The sequence below is a fragment of the Leopardus geoffroyi genome, chromosome D1 (genome assembly GCF_018350155.1).
Source record: "Leopardus geoffroyi isolate Oge1 chromosome D1, O.geoffroyi_Oge1_pat1.0, whole genome shotgun sequence".
Taxonomy (NCBI): domain Eukaryota; kingdom Metazoa; phylum Chordata; class Mammalia; order Carnivora; family Felidae; genus Leopardus; species Leopardus geoffroyi.
Window position 1 is genome coordinate 3,998,187 of NC_059329.1, and position 25,445 is coordinate 4,023,631.

At 38.6% G+C, this 25,445-nt stretch overlaps 1 protein-coding gene across 1 annotated transcript in view; it reads right to left on the bottom strand.

Moving 5' to 3' along the window:
- The window catches only part of KBTBD3 (kelch repeat and BTB domain containing 3), a 38,960-nt gene that overhangs the window by 7,900 nt on the left and 5,615 nt on the right, over positions 1-25,445 (bottom strand). Inside the window, exon 2 of the mRNA XM_045482641.1 lies at positions 4,941-5,185. Coding sequence (XP_045338597.1) covers positions 4,941-5,161 — 221 coding nt within the window. The 5' untranslated portion in view covers positions 5,162-5,185. The remainder of the gene's footprint in view (positions 1-4,940; positions 5,186-25,445) is intronic.

The window sequence follows — 25,445 nt, forward strand, 5'->3', positions numbered from 1 at the left end:
AAAAAGATTCATATTTTGTAAGCCAATTTCAATGCTCTTAAATATCATTCATAAGATTAGGGTAAGGTCTCTCTGATGGCTGAATTTCTCTTTTTATGAGTTAATTAGTATCAGCTCTGCAGGTGATAAGTACAGATATTTAAAATAGATAGCGCTTCTGGGTTTAGGATTTAAAAGTATCTTTGAAATGAATTTTCAGTTTGGCAGCAGTGACACACGTGGAAGATGGGATACAGTGAGGTATCAGATGTCTCTAACGAGTCTGCCTGCGTGGAAAATCCACCAAACATGTCTAAAGAGACACGTTTTATACAGCACTTTAGGGAGAAAAGGGAACGTGATGTCATAAAGCTAAATGCCAAACCAAAAGGCTCAAAGTAAGTTTGTGAAGAAATAACCACTGAGAGATGGAGGGGGGGTCCTCAGATTTGAATAATCAGACCAGCCCAAGAGTTCTTCTGAGTTGTAATTTTTCCCCACCTGGCAGACGTAATAGACTCTGAGGAAGTGGGAACTTTAGGGACTCAGTTTAAGCTAAAATATAAATTATGTGGAAATGGTTGGGCAGGAGACTACGACGTATGTATTTTACTATTGGTCTTGGTAAGACCAATCTTGCCACCCATTCCTATGTTAGTTAACATCATATCCAGAATCATTCACTTTTACACAGACTCGCTATGGTGGTTGTTGGTAGCACAGTGGGTGGAGGTCGAGATTCAAGAGAAAGAGCTATGACAAAGAAGCAAGGACTTCCAGTAGTTGGACATTCAGTAGGAGTGGAGGTTGACTGGTTGGGGTTCTGGTATAATACTGGTTTGTGTCTGCACCGAATTGTCCAGGATACCTCCGTGAGCAGTGCTCCTCGGTGCTCAAGTACTCTGGGGGGAAATACAATTTAGTTTTTTGTTTTTTGTTTTTTTTTTTTTTTTAATTTTTTTTTTTCAACGTTTATTTATTTTTGGGACAGAGAGAGACAGAGCATGAACGGGGGAGGGGCAGAGAGAGAGGGAGACACAGAATCGGAAACAGGCTCCAGGCTCCGAGCCATCAGCCCAGAGCCTGATGCGGGGCTCGAACTCACGGACCGCAAGATAGTGACCTGGCTGAAGTCGGACGCTTAACCGACTGCGCCACCCAGGCGCCCCATTTTTGTTTTTTTTTAATGTTTATTTATTTTGAGGGAGAAAGAAAGCACAAGCAGGCTCCGTGCTGTCAGCCAAAGCCCGATGCGGGGCTTGAACTCATGAGCTGTGCGATCATGACCTGAGCCAAAACCAAGAACCAGACACTTAACTGACTGAGCCCCCCAGGTGCCCCTAAACCAAATTATTTTTTAGAGTCCACTCTAGAGGGTAATGAAAGCTGTTTAAGAAGCACTAGTATTATCCAAATGAAAAAATCTGAGGAGCCTTCCAAATATGGAACACCCCTTAGGAAAAGGAAGGACAACAAAACATCTTCCCACTGGACTGTTCTAATACACAAAAAAATACGGTTACAAAAACTATACACAATATACACTATTTCAATAATGTAGATCAAGTCAGAAATGTTAAACTGTGATGATAATTACATTGACTTATGAGGACACGGATAATCAGGTTAGGGTAATAGTGAGAGCCTGGCCTCTAGAATCTGGCTGCCTGGGTGGGTATCGGGCCTATGTCACTAATTAGCTGTGTGACCTCGGTTGGGGGGGGGGCACTTCTTAACTGTGCTGCAAATTCTTCATCTGAAAATGGGTACACATATATCTACTTTGCTGAGTTGAGGAGGAATGAGTTAATCAATGCAAAGTATTAGCTATTATTATCATTTTTACAAAATATTTCCTATCAGATCCTGTGTATTTTCTTTGAGAAATATGTAAGATCTTTGAGAGATCTTTGAGAGATATGTAAGGAAAATATTTCCTATCAGATCCTGTGTATTTTCTTTGAGAAATATGTAAGATCTTTGAGAGATCTTTGAGAGATATGTAAGATCATCTTTCCATACTTCATCAGCTTGAAAGTTTCCAGTTAACATCGATCTTGAATTTACCATAATCATAAAGTGGCTGTACAGTATGTGTGATCTCTGTTCAGTCTTCTCTCCATGACTTTACATCTCATTCAAAAACTTTAATTTTCCAAAATCATTGTAAAGTGCATTTATCATGCATTATGCACTTTCCTGCTATTTCATATTTTTCCTCCCAATATCCAGTAAATTTGATCATAACACAAATATTATGAATTAGTGGCCTTATCATATAAGGATGTAAATTATAGAATTTCAGTCTAAATTTGTTAATAGTTTTATATGAACTTTAGTAAACTCACAGTAAATTTAGTATTCCTTTAGTAAAATGCTATATATAATAAATATAATACTATATATAATATATCTAATCTAGGTCATTATAAAACTGCCATTTGTGTTACTTCAAAGCGGGGAGAAAAATTTTTAAATATATTGTTCTGTTTTCACAGCAGTTTTTTTTAAAATTTAAAGTAGATCCATAAAAGCTAGGAGTACCTGAAAATATTGTGGCCAAAAATTAGGTGCAGATACATTTAATTAATAAATAATTTCTGGGGGCGCCTGGGTGGCGCAGTCGGTTAAGCGTCCGACTTCAGCCAGGTCACGATCTCGCGGTCCGTGAGTTCGAGCCCCGCGTCGGGCTCCGGGCTGATGGCTCAGAGCCTGGAGCCTGTTTCCGATTCTATGTCTCCCTCTCTCTCTGCCCCTCCCCCGTTCATGCTCTGTCTCTCTCTGTCCCAAAAATAAACGTTGAAAAAAAAAAAATTAAAAAAAAAAAATAATTTCTGGGGCACCTGGGTGGCTTAGTCGGTTGAGCGGCCGACTTTGGCTCAGGTCATGATCTCACGGTTCGTGGGTTGAAGCCCCACGTAGGGCTCTGTGCTGACAGCTCAGAGCCTGGAGCCTGCTTCGTTCTGTGTCTCCCTCTCTCTCTGCCCCTAACCCACTCGCATTCTGTCTCTGTCTCTCAAAAATAAACATTAATGGGGCGCCTGGGTGGCGCAGTCGGTTAAGCGTCCGACTTCAGCCAGGTCACGATCTCGCGGTCCGTGAGTTCGAGCCCCGCGTCAGGCTCTGGGCTGATGGCTCAGAGCCTAGAGCCTGTTTCCGATTCTGTGTCTCCCTCTCTCTCTGCCCCTCCCCCGTTCATGCTCTGTCTCTCTCTGTCCCAAAAATAAATAAACGTTGAAAAAAAAAAAAAATTAAAAAAAAAAATAAATAAACATTAAAAAAAAATATATTTCTCCATGAAGAGTAGAGGACTTACAACTGAAATGCTTACATAGACTTACTTTGTTAACAAGAAAACACTGTAGGGAAATCAACTTGTGTGTTTACCAGAGTTTTTCCATTTTTGCTAGGTTTGGAAACAGTAATAATAATAATAATAATAATAATAATAATAGTAATAGGTTGAATATAGTGGGCACTGTCCTAATCATTACATATACGTTATTTAAGTCTCATCATGACTCTGTGAATTAGATTCTGTTTTTATGGTCTTAATTTTTACAAATCAGGAACCTGAAGCCTGAAGAGATTAAGTCACTTGCCTAAGGTCATGTCTGGTAGGTGGCAGAGCCAGGATTTAGATTGAGGGCATGTGTATTAAGAGGCCAAGTACTTAATCCCTATACCATCACTTCCTCTCATGACGAGGTGGCAGGATGGGGAGGGAGCAGAATGGAGCTACCAGGAAGAAGACCCGTGGAATACAAGAGAGCTGGGACACTGGTGGCACCAGGGTGTGGCAGAGCATAGGGACAGCGAGGGCTCCAGTGGGACTGGGAGAACAGCTGAGGTTACAGGGTCAGAAGCAGACTCCAGTTAGGCCAGAGGCGCTTCCCCAGTGAGCCAGGTGCGGCCCTGGGCCACTGCTCCCACCTCCGGCAGGGGACCCCCCAGGGGCAGGGGAGTATCAGTACACTTTTAGAGGATTCGCTCCAGAGCAGTAGGGGTGAGGTCTAATCAGATGCTGGCAGTAAAACGGGAGTTAAAGTAAGGATTAGTGTATTTACATCTTAAATCTTACTATGTTTTTACCAATTTTATTTACTAGAGATTTAAGGCCTGCTTACTTTGAATACAAATTACTTCCAAAACCGAATATAATGCACATACCACAACTGGGATGAAGTTTATGGCAGTATGACTGGAGGGCTGGAGGCCAGGATGTCACCAAGAGAGGTCTGTGTGTGACCAAGAGGCCTCGCGGGATGGTATGACCGTGAAACAGCTGCCACCGTAGCAAGGTCATGCATCCAACACTTACCCTTGCAGACTCCACAACCACTGTCACCACAGTGGAATCGTACAGGCTCATGACTAGGACATTCTATTCAGAACCAAATTCTATTCAGAAGGTTGCCTAGAATCAGAAAAGTTGGGTATTCTCCAGAAATGCTTCTGGAGGTACTTTTCCCCTTTGTCAAACAAAGAGAGGAGAAACTTTGAAATATCTGTATGAGCCCCCCCTCCCTGGAATAATCCTTGGATACAGTACATGACTGAAATCCGTTTTCCTCTCAGCCTCTTTGTTTTCTTTGAACTATACTTCCATATTTTATCCATCCTTTCCTCTTTTTCTAAATGGCACAGTGCAAGAATTCCCCCAAATAAAATGGACTCTGGATCAAAACAAGTTTCTTTTGTTTTTTTTTTCCCCCAGAACATTTCAAAGAATCAGTGTCCAATACAACATTGGGAAATGCTGATCTGGGAAGACCTGAGTTTTTAAAAAAGGTAGTCTTAAATTTTTATATTAAAAAATCATTAGTTAATCTAGGTTATAATTAGCTTTTTTTTTTAAGAATTAAAAATTACCACTGCATGCTCCTGTAGGGGAGAAATTCAGCAGTTATGACAAATAAGTGTAATAACACAAAATCTGAGTCAAAGACAAGGTACAGTACCTGAAAAAGTCACTGCATGCTGCTAAGACACAACGATGACATGGGATTGTTTCATCTTTCATGATTATTTTGAAATCATAAAAGACATTTTGTTCTCTAAAATTCTGTAGTACACTTAAGATTTTCTGTCCATGATCTTCAGACACAAGGAAGTTGTTTTTCTTCTCAGATGGAAGTCCATTACATGAGTTTCGTTGGTTGAGATGATATGAATTATCCATAGCCAATTCCAATTGTTCTTAGAACTGGAAAGAAAAACAATCACTGATGTAGTAGAGTCCTGAAAAAATTTCAGATCCAAAATTTGTTTAATGTCAATTACACAAAAAATCTAAGATCATAATAAACCTTGATCTAAACATTTGTTTTCATGAATTTCTTTTGAACTTTTATAAATATTGAGCTCTCTAGAAAATAAAAGACTATATTAAATTGAGGCATAAAGTTCAAGCCATATAATTGTGTCAAATAGCACCATTTATCATTTATATATATAGCTCATATAGGATCTCCCCACATGGCTAGTCTTGTTACACATAAGAGGTATTATTTTATAGTAGCCATCACATGGGTATATACCCAACACATCCCTCTGCCCTCCCATCCCTTTTCTTCTGGTAGCATAGCTGATGTTAAAGTATCGATCTTGAAGCATAGCCTTGTGGGGTTCAACTTTCAAGACAGAAATAATTGAAAAAGATCAGTGTTACACTGTGTTAACTAGTTAGGGCCTTTAGAAAGGAACAAAAAGGCAAGCATTGATACATGTTGGCCTGTTTGGATACCTTTTCTTTTTGTTGTCTGATTGCTATGACTAGGACTTCCAGCACTATGTTGAATCAAAGCGGTGAGAGGGAACAACCTTGTCCTGTTCCTGACCTCAGAGGAAAAGCTCTTAGTTTTTCCCCATTGAGGATGATGTCAGTCAGCTGTGAGGTTTTCATAGATGGGTTTTATGTTGAGGTATGTTCCCTCTAACCCTATTTTGTTGAGGGGTTTTTATCAGGAATGGATGTTGAACTTCATCAAATGCTTTTTCTCCTTCTACTAAAATGATCCAATGGTTCTAGTGCTTTATTTTATTAATGTGGTGGATCATGTTGATTGATTTGTGAATACTGAACCACCCCAGCAGCCCAGGAATAAATCCCACTTGACTGTGGTGAATGATTCGTTTCTATGTATTGTTGGATTCCAGTCGCTAGTATTTTACTGAGAATTTTTGCATCCATGTTCATCAGGGATATTGGCCTGTAGTTCCCTTTTTTAGTGGAATCTTTATCTGGTTTTGGTATCAGGGTGATGGTGGCCTAAAAAAATGAATTTGGAAGTTTTCCTTCCATTATATTTTTTGGGAAAGTTTAAGAATATTAACTCCTCTTTAAATGTTCGGTAGAATTCACCTGTGAAGCCATCTGGTCCCGGACTTTTGTTTGTTGAGAGGTTTGTGATTTTGGACTCAATTTCCTTGCTGGTTATTGGCCTTTCAAATTTTCTATTTCCTCCTGTTTCAGTTTTGGTAGTTTCTATGTTTCTAGGTATTTACCCATTTCTTCTACATTGTCTAATTTGTTGGCTTACTGTTTTTTAGAATATTCTCTTATGATTGTATTTCCACGGTGTTGGTTGTTATTTCTCCTTCATCATTTGTCATTTTATTTAGTTCTTTCTCTCTCTCTCTCTCTCTCTTTTTTTTTAACCAAGTTGGCCTATTTGAAAGGACAGAAAACAGTATAACTTCACTAAAAAAGGCCTTTTAAACATGCGATCAGAAATCTAAGACAGTTGAAGGCCAGACAACTGTGACTTTGCCAAACTGCAGATTCAATTCTATGCAAACAAGTTTACCCACCAAAAAGCAAGGAAGTGGGAAACAGGTTCTCTACCCGTTCAGAGAAACTTGTCTAGTAGCAAACTAGAAATGATCCCTGAGTCTTCAGAAAGGAAAAGAAGCCTGAGAACTAGGGAGCCAAAGAAATAGGGAACATTGTTTCCCTTAGTATGTTTTTATCCCAGTTATCTAGTGCTTTGCAAATCAACCTAAACTTAGTGGCTTAAGACAACAGTTTATTGTCTCTCATGGTTCTGTGGGTTTCGCTGGAGCTTCTTGCTCTGGGACTTTCATATACTTAGAGTCAGATGGGAGCTCTGGCTGAGGTCATCTGAAGGCCTGATGGGGCTACAGGTCCAACATGCTTCCTTCCTTCCCATTCTGGATGCTTCAAATGGGATGGCTAGAACAGACGGTGTCTATGTGCACTCTGTCCATGTGGCCAGCCTCTACTCCCTCATAGCATGGCAGTGTCACGGTGGCTGGGTTCTCCCAGAGAAAGCGTTTCAGGCCCGGGTGGGAGCTATATACCCAGTGGTCCTACAACATCAATTAAAGCTCTAGGACTGAGCCATCTACTGCTCTCTTGTCCAATATAGTAACCATGAGCCATGTATCACTATTTAAATGTAAATTACCTAAAATCAAATTAAATTAAAAATGTAGTTGCTGCAGCCATATTTTAAGTAATCAGTAGCCATATGTAGTGATGGTTACTTTTACGTGTCAACACAACTGGGCCATGGGGTGTCCAGATATGTGGCTACGTAGTGTTTGTGGGTGTGTTCGTGGGGGTGTTTCTGGAGGAGATTAACATTTGAATTGGGAATTGGCAGGCTGCCCTGCCCTCCCCCCCCCCACCCTGTAATGTGAATGGGACTCATCCAGTCCATCCCAGAATAGAACAAAAGGCCAAGAAGGAATTCTGTCTGTCTGCCTGGATGTCAAGGAGTTGGAGCTTCAGGCTTCTGCTCTGAACTGAGTCACGGATGGTAACGGTGCTGTCGACTCCTGTGCCTCCAGCTTGCGGGCTGCAGATCTTGGGATTTCTCACACTCAATGATCATGGAAACCAACTTATAGCAGATCTGTCCGTCTATGTCTCCACCTGGTTTCCCTCGAGAACTCCACCAACACCTGTAGCTGTTCTGCTGTACAGCAGAAATGCACAATATTTTCCTTATCACGGAAGTTCAGTTGGATGGCTTCTGTAGTATATGAAGGAAGAACAGTGTGTGCACATGCATGAGAGAGCATGTGCGTGTACAAGTGGGGGAGTAATAGGATGGAATTGGCAGTATTATTGGAGAAGTAAGTTACCTGCAGTAATTCAGTGAGCAGTGTTCTAAAGTAGTTGTAAGTAGGGAGACATAATAAGTGTGGGTGTCAGGAAGGGAGAGAGATAATGAGAGGTTTGGGGTCAGTTCTGAAGAAAAGGCAGGCAGAAAACAGTTGTATTGGTCAGAGGTCTCTAGACAAACAGAGCCAGTGAACCTACAGGTTACAAGCCTGTTGGTTTTGTGTAGACACACATGCACACACATGCTGGTACTTGTGTGTCTATAAAAAATAAGGACTTGGCTCACAAAATTATAGAGGTCCCAGGATCTGTGGTTAGCACGCTGGAGACCCAGGGCAGCTGGTGGTGTAAGCTCCAGTCTGAAAGCTGGGCAGCCTGGAGAGCTGGGAACAGCTGACTTTTTCAGTTTGAGTCCAAAGGCAGCAATGGTTGTCTCAACTCCGCACTCGGGTAAGGTTCGTCTTACTCAGCAATTTTGTCCTATCCAGGTCTTCTACTGATTGGATGAGGCCCACCCTCATGAGGAAGGACAACCTGCTTCTCCCAGTCTGTCTGTCCAAGTGTTAACTTCATCTGGAAGCTCACTCAACAGAAACACCCACAATAATATCTGACCAAATGTCTCGGCACCCTATGGCCCCGTTAAGTTGATATAGTAATTAATCATCACAACACTACAAATGTTAACAATGTTAACAATATCTGACCTTAGATGGAAAAGAACATATAACCCAAGTTAGAGTGGGGTGCACAGAGAATTGTGTAGGGCTGCCATCCCAGGAGTAATTCTTCACCTCGCAAGGCATGCCTCTTAAGCCACTTGTAAAACTCTGTTATTAAAATTATGGATATTTTTTTGTCCTTTTCTAAGAACTATAAAGTCATCCATTTTCCCAGGGCTGCGATATAATGTGAGCAGTAGGATGAACAGGCTTCAGAATTGGAGAGATGAGCTCCGTGCTGCTTCAGCACTTGACTTGTGAAATATCTGAGGCCAGGAACTTCTGGTCTTTGATTCTCATTTTTTCCTTCTGTAAAATAGGGACAAACTGTACCTGTCAGTCGTTGTACTGTTGAGAAGAGTAAAGATAATACATACTTGAGCATTTAGTATATGCTAGATAAGTGGAATTTGGCACTTACTTTCTACCAAAAATTTAACACAACAGCCAAGGAAAACACTTAATTGACATTAATCAGGAGGTTTACATTCCTCACATGGTGGGGAGAAGAGTGAGAGAGGCAGCTTTCTAGTAATTGCTAAGCTGAAGAGAAGAGTTGAACACAAGTGCTGTCACTGTAAGAGTTTCTCTGAAGTGCCAGATCAGTGGACAGAAGACATAACCCTGCTTGAGACTTGAGCCAGCCTCTCCTACTGCCTCCGTGACACCGGAGGGAGAGGCCAAGGAGTGCGTCCACTACATAAAAGAGTACACGGGGCAGAGAAGCAGGCATGGTCTATATAAGAGAGACAGATGTGACTTAATGCTGTGCAAAGGGTCAAAGCATCTTCTCAGCCACACAGTGAGACCAAGGTGTATCTCCTGGTCTGTTTCTCACGTCTAGCAGTGGGCTGGTGCATCAGTAATCTGTAATAGCAATGCAGGGTCTCTGCTTGTCCTGCCTCAGAGAACCACAGAATTGGTTGGGAGATGCAGTCCGCATCGCCTAGACACCCCCTGGAACTGCTCTCAATTCTCATCCATTTAAAGGTATGTATTTAAATCTAACAGAGGAAGTTAGATGCTGAAGATTGAAATACACACTCATCTCCTATAATCTTAGATTCTTCTTGGGTTGTAAAAGTTCTTTCAAAGTTTAGGATGATAGGTGTTGACAAGGCTGTGTGATCCACATGGGATAATGTAAAGCAGAGATTGCTACCCTGACCTTCAAGCCGTGGGGGAGCCTTCAAGTGAGGGGGAGATGGAGGGAAGGAGGTGGGTAGATACTGAACACAACACTTTCATTCTGCATGTGATTATGTGCGTGTGTGTGTGTATCTATACATACAATTAACTTTAAAATATATTTTTAGGGGCATTAAAAAATACCTCTCTTTTCCAATTCTTTAATGTGGCCATGGTTACCACTGGAAACTACCAAAGTTTAAGTAATATGCTGATTCCACCCGCCGCCCCCCCCCCCCCCCCCGGCCCAAGCTCTGTTCGTTATATGTTTCCATTGAGATGAAGAGCTTCTCTACTGCCCAAGCCAGACACTCAGAAATCCTCCTCCACCAACCATATCTATTTTAAAAGCACCACCTTTTCTCCACCCCGCTGCCGTTCTTCAGGATGAATCTCTCACTGTTCTCACTTGAACGGCTGTGGTGCCTCCACTCGGATCTCGCCTCCTCTGTGCAGTTTTATTGAATACCCTCGGGGCTTCAGAGCTATGTGGGCATTGGGCATATGAAGGTAAATGGGTCACAGGATCCCTGCTCTCGCAGGCCTCCAGGCCAGTTGGGAAGAAGGAAGTGACAAATGTGCTAAGCGTCAAAACTGACATGGGAAGAGTATCAAGGAGGCAGGAAGGACAATCTCAGACTTGCTCTCAGGGAGGAGGAGGACAAAGCAGAGGGGAGAGGATGAAGGAAGACATTCTGATGGATGTGGTACTGGAGGTGCTAAAGAAAAAATGAAAGGTGGTTACTGAAGAAGGTGAGGAAGACATTTCCAAGAGAAAAAAATGGTAAGTGGAGAGAGAGGGATGACAGAGTTATCACAGCCCCTTGGGAGGGACACCCTGTTGAGGACCAGAGATGGGGCGGATAAAGCTGAAATAGTAAACGGCCTGGCTCACGCGGTCTTGCTACCATGCAAGGGGCCTGGGTTTCATTCTAGAGGTAATGAGGAATATCTAGAAGGACTTTAAATAGGAGAGGAATTGCACCATTGGATTTATATTTTAGAAACATCATTCTGCTAGGAATACAGCAGTGAGTAACCAAGATGTGGCATCTGTTCTCACTGCACTTACCATCGAAGGTAGCATTCACTGGTATGAGTAATATCAATTAAAAAAAATCCAAACATTGTTTTTTTATTGGATAAGAAATTTTTGTTTTTGTTAAGCCACTGAGATGTGTCTATTACAACAAATAGGATTATTTTAATTAATGCATATTAATTTTAATCCCAGCAACTCAAGTATATTTATTAATCTAAATATCTGTTGATTCTTTTGTGTTTTCTGCATAAAAAACTACATCATTTGTAGCCAATGGGGCTTGCTTGTTCTCTTTCCTGTTTTTTTACAGGCACTATTTCTTTTTCTTTTACTACAGAAGTAGCTAGGATCTCCTGTACAATGTTTAATTAAGGCAACAACGGTTTGTAATACTTTTTAATAAACGTGTGTGTATATATAATTTATATGTAATTTTTTATAGCTAATTATACATATATAAGGAACTTGTAACTTGTGTTAGATTAAATCAATCATTGAGGATCATAATTCATGGATAAAAAGTGAGCCCAATGATAATAGTATACAGTAATTTTTTTTTCAACGTTTATCTATTTTTGGGACAGAGAGAGACAGAGCATGAACGGGGGAGGGGCAGAGAGAGAGGGAGACACAGAATCAGAAACAGGCTCCAGGCTCTGAGCCATCAGCCCAGAGCCCGACGCGGGGCTCGAACTCACGGACCGCGAGATCGTGACCCGGCTGAAGTCGGACGCTTAACCGACTGCGCCACCCAGGCGCCCCCAGTAATTTTTATTTCTATGACTAGTAATATAAGTAAAACTACTTAGTGGAAACTTTCAAGTATCAAACTAATACATTAGCATTATGCATAGGCATTCATTTTGGTAAAGTGGTTAAAAGTTAAAGGCTGCCATGGTTACTTCATATAGAATGGCTTCATACAGAAGCTGAAATTTTCTATTTTCTTAACTTGGTTTAAGCACATTTATATATGTAGACTTTATTTAATCATAATAATTATAAGTGCTATTGAAGAGAAAGAGTGTTGGAAAGTTTATGAAAGGGATAGGGGAACTGAATCCACAAGATAAGTAAAGCCACTGAAATGGATACAAATCAATCAAGAAAAATAAGTAGAATCAGTAGAGAAAGAGGGCTGAGAATGGAACTCCAATGATAACTAACCCTAAGGGAAAGACCGTTTAGTTGAAAAGAATTATTCATGTAGCACCTGCTACCTGCCAGGTGACAGTCTAGATGAACTGGAGATATAGTTGAAAGTATAATTTGTGGAAGACACAAGGTGAGGAAGTTCTACAGCTAAGGAAAAACTCACAAAGAGCAGGGACAGAAATGGAGGAAAATTAGGAGTGGTGATGGAAAGCACAGGAAGAGAATTTCACGTAGGAAGTAGTTACATCATCCAAAGCTAAGAAAGGTTAGGCAAGGTAAGGACTGAAAAGACAATGTTGATCATTCGGGGGTGGGGTGAGGAGAGGTCAGATTATAGTAGTTTTAAAAGGGAATACTGGACACAAATTTGTATAAATTATTTTTTAAAGAAGTTCAGTGAGGTAAGGACTAGAGGAGTAGGTGGATTCTAGGAAATTCTGTTGTCTTTTGTTTGAGATGGGAGAAATACACTGAGGAGAGAGTGGCAACATGGGGACAATCGAGATAAATGATGACAACAATCTACATTCGGCACCTCCATCCATACCACAAAGCACATCTTTCTGGACCTTTAAACCAGTACATCAAAGAACAATACTATATGGTGAAACTTCCATTTCTGTTAACAGGTAAACATTGATAGGCAAGTAAATGGTTAGAGACTCTTAACTTTTATAGTTATTTAGTGATAGAACAAGCCTGAAGGTACTAGAATTTATAATAAGTAATTTATATAGTTATTTCATTCAGCGTTTATAATTTAACTTTGGTAATAATGACTGTTTACAAAATGGGAAGTTGAGGCTCAAGATTGAATGATGAGCATAAAGATGTAAAACCGTAGAAACCTGCTTAACTCAAAGTTTATACTCTTTTCAATGCTCTTCTGGCCATAGATATTAATATTAAATGAAAGCATAGAGTCCTTTTCATGTGCCCAAGATCCAACCATAAATGTACTGGCCAAAAAAGTTACCACGGCAGTTTAACATCATTCTGAATAAGAAAGATATACAGGATAATAAAAATAGCTAACATTTATAGAGCCAGTACTTTGTGTCAGGTGTTGATCCCTGGGTTTCACACAGTATTTAATTTAATTCTTATAAATATTACTCCTATAAAAACAGTGAGGCTTTGTCTTCCAGTAAGGTGGAGTAGACACGCTTGGCACTATTTCTGCTGCTAAAAATGACTGAGAACCCTGGACACATATAAAAATATATATCATAAACCTATCCAGATGGTGAAAGGTGGAGAGAAATAGGCAGACTGGCTAGTGAACATGGGACCCAAGAATAATACAGGGGTGAGTTCCTTGGGTTTTATTTTTGCCTAAGATATCCCAGATACTGAACAAATGGACAACACGAACACGACTGGGCGGGCACATGCATAAAGAGCTCCGAGAGAAACCTGATCTCTTTAGTCATAGGACCAGGGGCAGGAGCAACCTAGTAAGAAGAGTTTTGACAAACATGATGGAAAAACTGACTATCTACAGGCACCCACGTCAGCAAAAGCGGAATGGAGAGCCTAGCATCCCACCCCTCCCAGGATGTAATGAGATGTGTCAACTCTCCTCTTCCTATCCATGGGAAGGCAGAGTGGGTAGCCAGTCCAGGGGTAGCAAGTGTCCTCCACTTCCTCTCCACCATCAGTGGAGGTCATGTGACACATGGGATCTTGGATTCTACCCCTACCTGGAAGTAAAATGGCATTCCTCCCTGTCCTTCCTGGGGTGGAGCCAGAGGCCCACTGAAGATGTAGGACTTTTCACTGCCAGGGGATGTGCCCCTCCCTCTCTCAGCCAAAGTGGTATCAGAGGATGCAAAGAGGGGAGCCTGAACTCTCAACTCCATCCAGCAGTAAAAAGAGCCCTTCCTATCCCAGATGTCAAAGAGGTGAGGTGGAAAATCTGGACTTCTATCCCAACACAGCAGTAACGAGCTGGTGGCCTTAACTCAACAGAGCAGTGTCAGAAAAGACCCACCAAAATACAAGATATAAATAGGATCTAGAGTCTTATTATGAAATATCCAGTATATCCCCAAACCAGGAATATACCAAGTTGAAAGAGAGAAGAATCAACAGACACCGACACAGGACACAGATGTCAGAATTATCTATCAGGAATTTTAAAGCAGCCTTTACAGATATGCCTCAGTGAGCAATTACATAGTCTGTGTGATTTCAGTTCTTTTAAGTCTTTTGAGGTTTGTCCTGTGGGTTAGGATACAGTTACTCTTGCTGTATGTTCCATGGCACTTGAAAATAATGTGGGTTCTTTTGTTAGGTGGAGTATTCTATAAATGCCGATTAGATTATATTCGTTAATGGTGTTGAGTTCTTCTGTGTCACTTCTGACTGTCTTCTTGTCCTATTGAGAGAGAAGTATTAATGTCTCCATCTGTAAAAGTAAATGTGTCTATTTTTCTTATTGGTTCTATCAGTTTTTGCTTCAGATATTTTGCAGCTCTCTTGTTTGGTACATAGACAATTAGGTTTGCTATGTCTTCTGGGTGGATTAACACATAATATTCCTCTCTGTCCCTCATAATTTTCCTTGCTGAAGTCTACTTTATCTGGTATTAATATAACCACAACCGTTTAATTACTGCTTGCGTAGTGTATATTTTTTCATCCTTGACTTTCAACCTACTTATATCATTCTATTTGAAATGAATGACTTATAGGAAGTGTATAAAGTTGGATTATTTAAAAAAAAAAAAGCCTACTCTGCTAATCTCTATCTTTTAATTGACGTATATAGACCACTTATATTTAGTGCAGTTATTGATATGGTAATACTTAGGGCTGCTTTTTGGTTGGTTGTTTTATGTTTCTCTATTTTTAATTTATCTTTATCTTTCTGCCTTCCTTTGGGTTACTTGAACCTTTTTAAATTCCATTTTGATTTGGCTATAGTGACTGAGCATATCTCTTTGTATGGACATTTTAGTGGTTCTAAGTATTACATATATATGTGTGTATATGTGTGTATATATACATATGTACACACACACACATATATATATATATATTATATATGGTGTGTATATAGTATATAACAAATACTTGTGTAAACATTTTACCAGTGTCAGTATAAAGTGTATATGCTTTACACTCTTTTACTTCCCTTTACTCTCCCTCATATCCTTATTATATAATTGATTTAAATAACCCTTACATAGACAGTTATAATTTTTGCTTCAACCTCAAGAAACTTCAAAAAGAAGAGCAAAATAAACTCAATGTAGACAGGTTAAAGGAAATGATAAAGAGAAGAAATCTACAAAATTCAAAATAGAAAACTGCAAAGGAAATAAAGAACTTATTCTTTGAAAGGTTTGATAAGATAGACAAACTTCTAGCAAGACTGACAAAGAACAAAAAAGAGAAGACATAAATTACTAATATCAGGAATGCAATAGGGGAATCACTACACACCTTGAAGTTAATCAGAAGGATGAAGAAAGGAATACTAGAAACAACTCTACATGTAATAATTCAGTAGGGCAGATGAAATGGACTAATTCCTCAAAAATCCACACATTACCACAACTCACTCAAGATGAAATATAAAATTTGAACAGCCCTGTAATTTCTTATTAAGGGAATTAAATTCACCAAAAGTTTTTTAAAAGTTAATACCAAATCTATATAATTTCCTCCAGAATACAGAAGAGGAGGGTACACTTCCCAAGTAATTTTATGAAGTCAGTACTAATGTGGTACCCCAGACAAAGACAATACAAAAACAAAGAAAGGGAAAAACAAAACCACAGATCAATATCCCTCATAAATATATAAATTTTTAACAATCAGGAAAAATAATTCAGCAGTATCTAAAACGAATTATGCACAAGACCAAGACCAAGTAGTTTTATCCCAGGATGTAAGGGTGGTTCAATATTCAAATATCAACTAATGTAATCCAGTGTTGAAGCAAAGTGAAAAAGAAAAATCATGTTAACTGTATCAATTGACACAGTAAAATCATTGAGAAATCCCACTTTTATTCACGAGAAAACCTTTCAGCAAAGAACAGAGAAGAACTTCCTCAACTTGATAAAGATATCTATAAAAAATCCATAGCTAACATTATACTAAATGGTAAGAGACTGAACGCTTTTGCTCTATAATGAAAATGGCAAGTATGTCCACTCTTACCTTTGCTATTCATCATGGTACTGGCAGTCCTTGCCAGCACACTGAGGCAACAAAATTCTACAAGAGGCTTATACATTTGAAAGGAACATACTGCCTCTATACTTACAGATGATAAGATTGTCTACATAGAAAATCCCAAGTAACCTACAAAATATACATACATCTAATAAAGGAGTTCAGCAATGCCACAGGATATAGGAGCAACATACAAAATCAGTGTTTCTTCTATAAACTAGCAATCAACACATGGAAGCCAAAGTTTAAATTATAATACCATTTACAATAGCAGGAAAGGAAAAGGAAAAGGAAAGGAAAAGAAAGACAAGACTTGGATATGAAATCTACTGAAACGAGTGCAAGACTTATACACTGCGACTACAAAATGCTGACAAAAGAAACCAAAGAGGCCTAAATAAATGGACAGATTGTACCATGTTCATAAACTGGAAAAATCAACATAGTAAATGTGTCAATTCTCCCTATACTGATGTGCAGATTTAACACAATTCCTATCAAAATCTCAGTAAGATCTTTTTGTAGACATGGATTATTCTAAAACTTCTATGGAGAGACAAGGAAATTAAAACAGCTAACACAGTTTTGAAAAATAACAGTAATGTTGGAAGAGTCAGTCTACCTGATTTCAATACTTATTATATAGCTTCATTAATCAAACTGTGCTATTGGAGAAAGACTGACACACAGATCAGTGGAACAGAATATATAATTAATAAATAGCCCCATTCAAGTAAAATCAACCAGTTTATGACACAGCTCAAAAGCAATTCAATAGTGTAAAGATAATCTCTTAACAAATAGTGTTGAAGCAAATGAATATTCACAGGCAAAAAAGTGAACCTTGATCTAAATATCACATTTAATACAAAAATTAACTCAAAATGGATCATAGGCTTAAATGTGAAATGTAAAAACTAAAACTTTTAGAATATAGGAGAAAATCTTTGTGACAAAGGGTTAGTCAATGAGTTTTAGATCTATGACATTAAAAGCACACTTCACAAAACAGGAAAAAATGTTACTTGAATGTTATCAAAACTGAGTATGTTTCATTTCCTCTGTGAAAGATCCTGTTAAGAGGATGAAAAGACCATCTACAGCCTGGGAGAAAATAGTTGCAAATGAAATTTGATAAAAGATTGATATCTATTAATATAAAGAATTCTCAAAACCCATCAGTAAAAAAACAAACAATTCAATTAAAAAGGGGGCAAAAGATAGGAAGAGGTATTCTACCAAAGAAAATCAAGAGATGAACACATGAAGATATGTTTAATATCGTTAATCATGGAAATACAAAATTAAGACCACAATGAAATATCACCCCATCCATTAGAATGGCTAATAAAAAAATATTGGTAACATCAGATGATTGAGAGGGCACCGAGATACCATATCATTCACATGTTGATAATGGAAATTATTTGGCTGTTTCTTAAGCTAACCACAAGATCGTGACCCCATCTGACCAGGGAACCCAGTGTGTAGTTGTGACTGATTCAAGACCCCGACAACCAGTCCTGCTGGCCTCGGAGCCTGTCCTGCCACCCTGCCTGGCAGAACAGCTAAATCTTAGTCCTGCTCACTGCTGAGTGCAGGCCCCAGCCCAGCTTCACCGAGAAACCTGAGCAGAGCATCTGAGAAACTGACCAGCTCAGCAGCACTTGAGAGGAGCACCTAGCAACATCTCTGCCAGTCTGCAGAGCCCAGCTAGTGAACCCGTCTGGCCAGAGAGCTCAATGTGTTTTGCCTGATTGAAGTCCCTGACTACCGAGCCTAACTGGCTGTGAAGGCTGTTACGTGGCCCAAATGTGAAGCCCTGCCTCGCACTGAATACAGTTTCCAGCCCTGCCCAACAAGCAAGCCTAACCAGAGCACCTGGGAAGTTGTATAGCCCAACCTGTAGCCAAGCTTACAGCAGCAGGTGAGCAGAGAGCCAAGCCAGCAGCTCTTTCCACCTTCACAGCAAAGCTGGTAGTAGTGTCTGAGCAAGGAGTTTGGTGAGCAGCTCTCTGCTGGATTCAGGCCCCTGGCCATCAAGCTAAAGGGCTGTGGAGCCTGTTGTACAACTCCACTCAGGCAAGGAAGCACCTTTGCAGCCCTGCCTAACTGTTGAGTGTAGCACCCAGTCGGCCTGAGTAGGAAGTTTAACCAGAGAATCCATGCAGCCACAGAGCCCATCCCACAGCTGTGCATGGGCAGGAAACCAACAGTTTCCAGCCATCGGCACCAAGTCTGACCTCAGGGCTCAGGCAGCCTCCTTGCCCAAATAGAAAGCCCTGATAGCAAGCCCCACTTGACCAAGGATGCTGCCAGCTGACCAGTCCAGAACCAAGGTGAACTGACTGGTGAAAGACTGTCTTTGGAGAAGACCTGTAAAATGTGGAAGAGGAGACTGCTTACTCAAATGTATAGATCCCAACACAAAGAATCAAGGATTATGAAGAATCAGGTAAACAATGACATCACTACATGAAAGTAATAAAGCCCCAATAACTGACCCTAAGGAAATGGGAGCTCTATAAACTGCAAAGAATTCAGAATATTCCTCTTAAAGAAGTTGAGTGGACTACAAGAAAACACAAATAACTAAATAATATTAGGGAAATGCATGAATAAAATGAGACGTTCAACAAAGAAACAAATCATGAATGAAGGAAGGGAGGAAAAGAAAGAAAGGAATGAGGGGAGGAAGGAAAAAAAGGAAGGAAGGGACGGAGGGGGAGTGAGAGGGAGAGAGGGAAGGAAAAAAGAGAGAGAGAGAGAGAGAGAGAGAGAGAGAGAGAGAGAGAGAGAGAGAGAAATTCTAAAGCTGAAGAATTCAGTGACTGACATGAAGAATTCAATGGAGCGCTTCAACAGCAGACTCCATCAAGTAAAAGAATCAGTGAACTATAAAGTAGGGCATTTGAAATTATCCAGTCAGAATAGCAAAAAGAAGAAAGAATTAAAAAGAGTAAAGAAAGCCTGTGGGCCTCAGTGGACACCACTAAAAGAACAATATATGCATTATAAGAATCCCAGGAGAAGAGAATGAAAAAAGGACAGAAATATTTTTAAAACCATAATGGCTGAAAACTTCCCAAACATGAGGAAGGATATCATGAGGAATGGATATCAGAGTAATGATGCCCAAAGGACCCAAATAGGTTGAACCCCTAAACAGCTACACAGGGAGACATAATTGTCAAAAGTCAAAGACAAAGAATTTTGAAAGCAGCAAGAGTGACATATCACGTACAAGGGACCTCCTCCCCTCCCATAAGACTATGCACAGATTTCTCAGAAACTTTTCAGCCAGAAGAGAATGGGGTGATATATTCAAAATATTGAAGGAGAAACAAAAACTGTCAGCTGACCATAGTATAGCTGGCGAAGCAGTCTTCCAGAAATGAATGAGACGTAAAGAATTTCTCAAACTAAAGGAAGTTCATCATCAATATACCTGACTTATAAGAAATACTAAAGGTAGTTCTCTCTCTTTTTTTTAATGTTTATTTATGTTTGAGAGAGAGACAGAGCACGAGTAGGGGAAGCATAGAGAGAGGGAGACAGACTCCGAAGCAGGCTCCAGGCTCCGAGCTGTCAACATAGAGTGCAACGCGGGGCTCGAACCCACGAACCATGAGATCATGACCTGAACTGAAGTTGGATGCTCAACTGATTGAGCCACCCACGTGCCAAATAAAATGATGCTAATTAACATCATAAAAACATATGAATATGTAGAAAACTAATCTCAATTATTTCAATTCATCTACAACTCTAAATTAAAAAGTTAAAAAATAAACATTAAAAGTAATCATAACTACAAAAATTTGTTACTGGATACACAACATAAAATATAAGTAAACTATGAGGTGCCTGGCTGGCTCAGTCAATGGCGCATGTGACACTTGATCTCAGGGTTGTGAGTTTGAGCCCCACATTGGATGCAGAGATTACTTAAAAATAAAAAATTTTAATACATAAATACATGTATATATGCATATTTATATGTATAAACTGAAACATTAATAATCTAAACTGTGAGGGGAGAAATAAAAATTTAACGTTTATGTTATTAAAACTGTTATCAACTTAAAACAGAACATTATAAATATCTTTTATATAAGCCTCATGGTAACCAAAAAGGAAAACCCTGTAGTAGTCACAAAAAGACTATGATTAAAGAGTGACAGAGGCGCCTGGGTGGCTCAGTTGGTTAAGCATCCAGCTCAGGTCATGATCTCACGGTCCGTGGGTTCGAGCCCCGCGTAGGGCTCTGTGCTGACAGCTCAGAGCCTGGAGCCTGCTTCAGATTCTGTGTCTCCCTCTCTCTCTGACCCTCCCCTGTTCATGCTCTGTCTCTCTCTGTCTCAAAAATAAATAAAACATTAAAAATAAAATAAAATAAAATAAAATAAAATAAGTGACAAAATATTGCTCTAACAGTCATCAAACCACAAAGAAGCAACAAAGCATCTAGGAAACAGAACATGGCTAAACAAAATGGCAATAATAAGTCTTTACCTATTAATAATTAAACATAAATGGATCAAATTCTCCAATCAAAAGACAGGATGGCTGAATGGATAAAAATATAAGATCCAATGATGTGCTGCCTACAAGAGACTCACTGCTGCTTTAAAGACACATGTAGACTGAAAGTGAAGGAATGGGAAAAGATATTTCACACAAATGGTAACCAAAAGAAAGCAGGGATGTTATATCAGAAGAGACTTTAAGCTAAAAAGTAGTCAAGAGATAAAGAAAGTCATTATATAATGATAATGGAGTCAATCCATTAGGAATGTATAATTGTAAATATTTATGCACCCAATACCAGAGCACCTAAGTGTATGAAGCAAATACTAACAGAATGGACAGAAATAAACAGTATTAATATAATAATTGGTGACTTTAACATTCCACTGAATAATGGATAGATCATCCGAACAGAGAATCAGTAGATTTAAACAACACTATAGACCAAAAGGACCTAAGTGACAGATACACAGAGTATTTTCTAGGATAGGGCAAATGTTAGGCCATAATACAAATCTTAGCAAATTTAAGAAGACAGAAATTACACTATGTTTTCCAGCAATGATCATATGAAAGCAGGTATCAGTAATGGGAAAAAAAGGAAAATTAGCAAATAAATGAAAATTAAACACAGTTCTGAACAACCAAGGCATGAGAGAAGAAATTAAAAGGAAAATAAAAGAATATCATGAAACAAATGAAAATACAGCATACCTAAACTTATGGGATGTAGCAAAAGCAGTTCTGAGAGCATAATTTATAGCAATAAATACAATACCATGAAAAAGACCCCAAATAAACAGCCTAATTTTACATCCCAAAGAATGAGGAATAACAAAATAAGTCCAAAATTAACAGAACTAAGGACATAATAAAAATTAGAGCAGAAAGAAATGAAATAGAAATCAGGAAAAGAACAGAAAAACTAACAAAAATAAGAGTTGGTTCCATGAAAATATGAACAAAATTGATAAACCTTTACCTAACTAAAGAGAGGTTGAGCACCCAAATAAAATTATAAATGAAGGAGGAGATATTATAAGTGATACAACAGAAATGCAAAGTATCATAAGAAACTACTATGTACTATTATACACAAATTAAAATCTCAAAAGAAATAAATTCATAGAAATATACAACCTACCAAGTCTGAATCATGAATAGAAAATCTGAACAAACTAATTACTGTAAGATGAATCAGTAATCAAAAACCTCCCAACAAAGGAAAGTCCAGGACCAAATGATTCATGGGTGAATTTTACTAAACATTTAAAAAGGAATCAATACCAATCCTTTTAGTATCCAAAATGCTAAAGAGTAGGGAATACTTCTAAACACATTTTATAAGGCCACTATAAAAACAAGACAAACAAACCAAAAACCAAAACCCTACAGGCTAACATCTCTGATGACTACAGATGCAAAAAGTCTCAACAAAATAACTAGCAAACTGAATCCAACAGCACATTAAAAGGATAATAGACTACGATCAATCAGGATTCATCTCTACAATGCAAGGATGGTTTAACATATGCAAATCAATAAATGTAATAATTTACCACATTAATGGAAAGATATAAATCATATGATCATCCTAACAGACGCAGGAAAAAAAACATTACAAAATTCAACATCCATTCATGATAAAAATTTTCAATTAACTGGGGACAGAAGGAAAGTGAGCATAGAATTCTCAATATACTAAAGGCCATATGTGAGAAGTGCAGAGCTAACATCAAAGTCAATGGTGAGAGGGTGAAAGCTTTTCCTCTAATATCAGGACCAAGAGAAGGTTGTTCACTGTCACCACTATTCAACAGAGTACTAGAAGTTCTAGCTAGAGCAATCAGGCAAGAAAAACAAATAGATGGAATCAGAATTGGAAAGGAAAAAAAAAGTGTCTTTGTTTGCAGATGGCATTTTATATATAGAAAATCTTCAAGACTACACCAAAAAAATATATCTATAGCAACTAATAAATGAATTGAGTAAAGTTGTAGGATACAAAATCAACATACAAAAATCAGTAGTATTTCTAAACACTAACAAGTTAAAATTTAAAAAAAAGAAAACGGGCGCCTGGGTCACTCAGCTGGTGAAGTGTCCGACTTCGGCTCAGGTCATGAACTCACGGTTTGTGAGTTCGAGCCCCATGTGGGGCTCTGTGCTGACAGCTCAGAGCCTGGAGCCTCCTTCGGATTCTGTGTCTCCCTTTCTCTCTGCCCCTCCCCCACTCATGGTCTGTCTCTCTCTGTCTCAGAAATAAATAAACATTAAAAAAAATTAAAAAAAAAAAACTGAAAGAAAACTAGGGAAAAAGCTCCTTGACATTGGTAATAGCAGTGATTGTTTGGATAGGACATGTAAAGCACAAGCAACAACAACAAAAAATAAACAAGTGAAACCACACCAAACTGCAAAACTTCTGCACAGTAAAAGAAGTGATCAACCAAATGAAAAGGCAACCTACAGACTGGGAGAACATATTCTCAGCCTGCACATCTGACAGTGTTAATATCCAAAAAATATAAGGAACTTATAGAATTCAATAGCACAAAAACCTCCAAATAATCCAATTAAAAATGGGCAGGGAATGTGAACAGAACTTGTTCCAAAGACACTCAAATGGCTAACAGATACATGAAATGGTGTTCAATGTCACTAATCATCAGGAAGGTGCTAATCAAAATCCCGAGATATAAACTCACACTTGTCAGTATGGCCTTTGTCAAAAAGATAAGAAATAACAAGTGCTATTGAGGATACGGAGAAAAGGGAATCTTGTATACTTGTGGTGGGAATGTGAATTGGTGCAACCAATATAGTAGAAAACAGGAGATTCCTCACAATTTTAGAATAGAACTACTATATGATCTAATTCAACTTCTAGGTGTATATCGAAAGGAAACTAAATTGCTCTCCTGAAGAGGTATCTGCACCCCACTGCAGCATTATTCACAGTAACCAAGACAAGGAAACAAATGTCTGTGGATTGATGAGTGGATAAATAAAACGTGAGGTACACACACACACACACAAATATTAGCCCTAAAAAAGAAGGAATTCTGCCATTTGTGACAGCACAAATGGACCTTGAGGGCATTATGCTAAGTGAAATAATAAAGACAAATACTGTATAATGTCACTTGTATGTGGAATGTTGAAAAAAAAACTCATAGAAACTGAGAACATGTTGTTTGCCAGAGGGGGTGGGGGATGGGGGAACTGAGTGAAGGAGGTGAAAATATACAAATTTCCAGCTATAAAAGAAAGAAGTTTTGGAGATCTAATGTACAGCATTTTGACTACAGGTAACAACGCCGTATTCTGTATTTGAAAGTTGTTATGAAAGTAAATCTTAAAAGCTTCAGAAGAAGGAAATTCTAATTATGTGAGGTGATGGATGTTAACTGAACTTATTGTAGTATTCATTTCATAATATATACAAATATCAAACTATCATGTTGTACACCTAAAACTAGTACAATGTTATGTATCAATTATATCTCAATAAAAGTGGGGGGAGGAACTAAACATACACTATATTATCCATAGATCTGGGCATTTATCCTAGAGAAATACAAATCTGCATATGGCTTTTCATAGCAGCTTTACATGTATGGTCAAAAACTATAAATATCCAAAGTGTTGCCCAGTATATGCATGAGGATATAAACGATGGTACGTCCATCTCATGGAATGTATTAGAAAGAAACAAACGACTGACATACATTAACAACTTAGATGGACTGCAAGCGCATTATGATGAGTGTACAAAGGCAATCTCACAAGGTCACATACTGTATGATTCTATTTCTGTAATATTCTTGACATGAAAAATTATATAGAAAATAGATTAGTGGTTTCCAGGGACTGAGGACTCTGGTGTGGGTGGGAGGGTGGGTTAACACAAGGGAGAGTTTTATCGTGATTTGTAATAATCTGTAACTTGATTAGTTACAGGAATGTACCCATGTGAAAAAAATGACATCAAACTGCACACAAACTGTGGCCCAATGTCAAATTCCTGATTTTGATATTGGACAATAATTATGTAAGATGTAGCCATGGGGAAAACTGGGTGAAGGGTACATGAGATTGCTTTATACTATTTTTAAAACTTTATGTATATGTGATTATTTCAAAACAAAATTTAAAAGACAAAAATTCAATTTAGAAACCATTTTAATATCCCAGTTTTCTTCTTGTTCAAAACACTTAAAAAATGCCAAGGAAAAATCATTTTATTTTTTGGTATAAGTAGTTACTTAGTTTTTTAAAAGAAATTGAATGTAAAACAAAAAAGCTAAAAGGTACCCAAACTTAAGACTTTCAAAATGATAAAAACTGTATTTCTGCATAATGACATGTCTTGAGAAAATAAATTTAAGAAACCCCAACCACAAACATTAACTTTATTATCATTAAAAACATGCATTTAATTTGGCTCTTGTGTTGGATTAAGTCACTTATTGAGGTTTATTGTTCATAAATAAGAACTGAACCCAATGATGGAAGTATAAAGTAATGATTATTTCTGCACATGGTA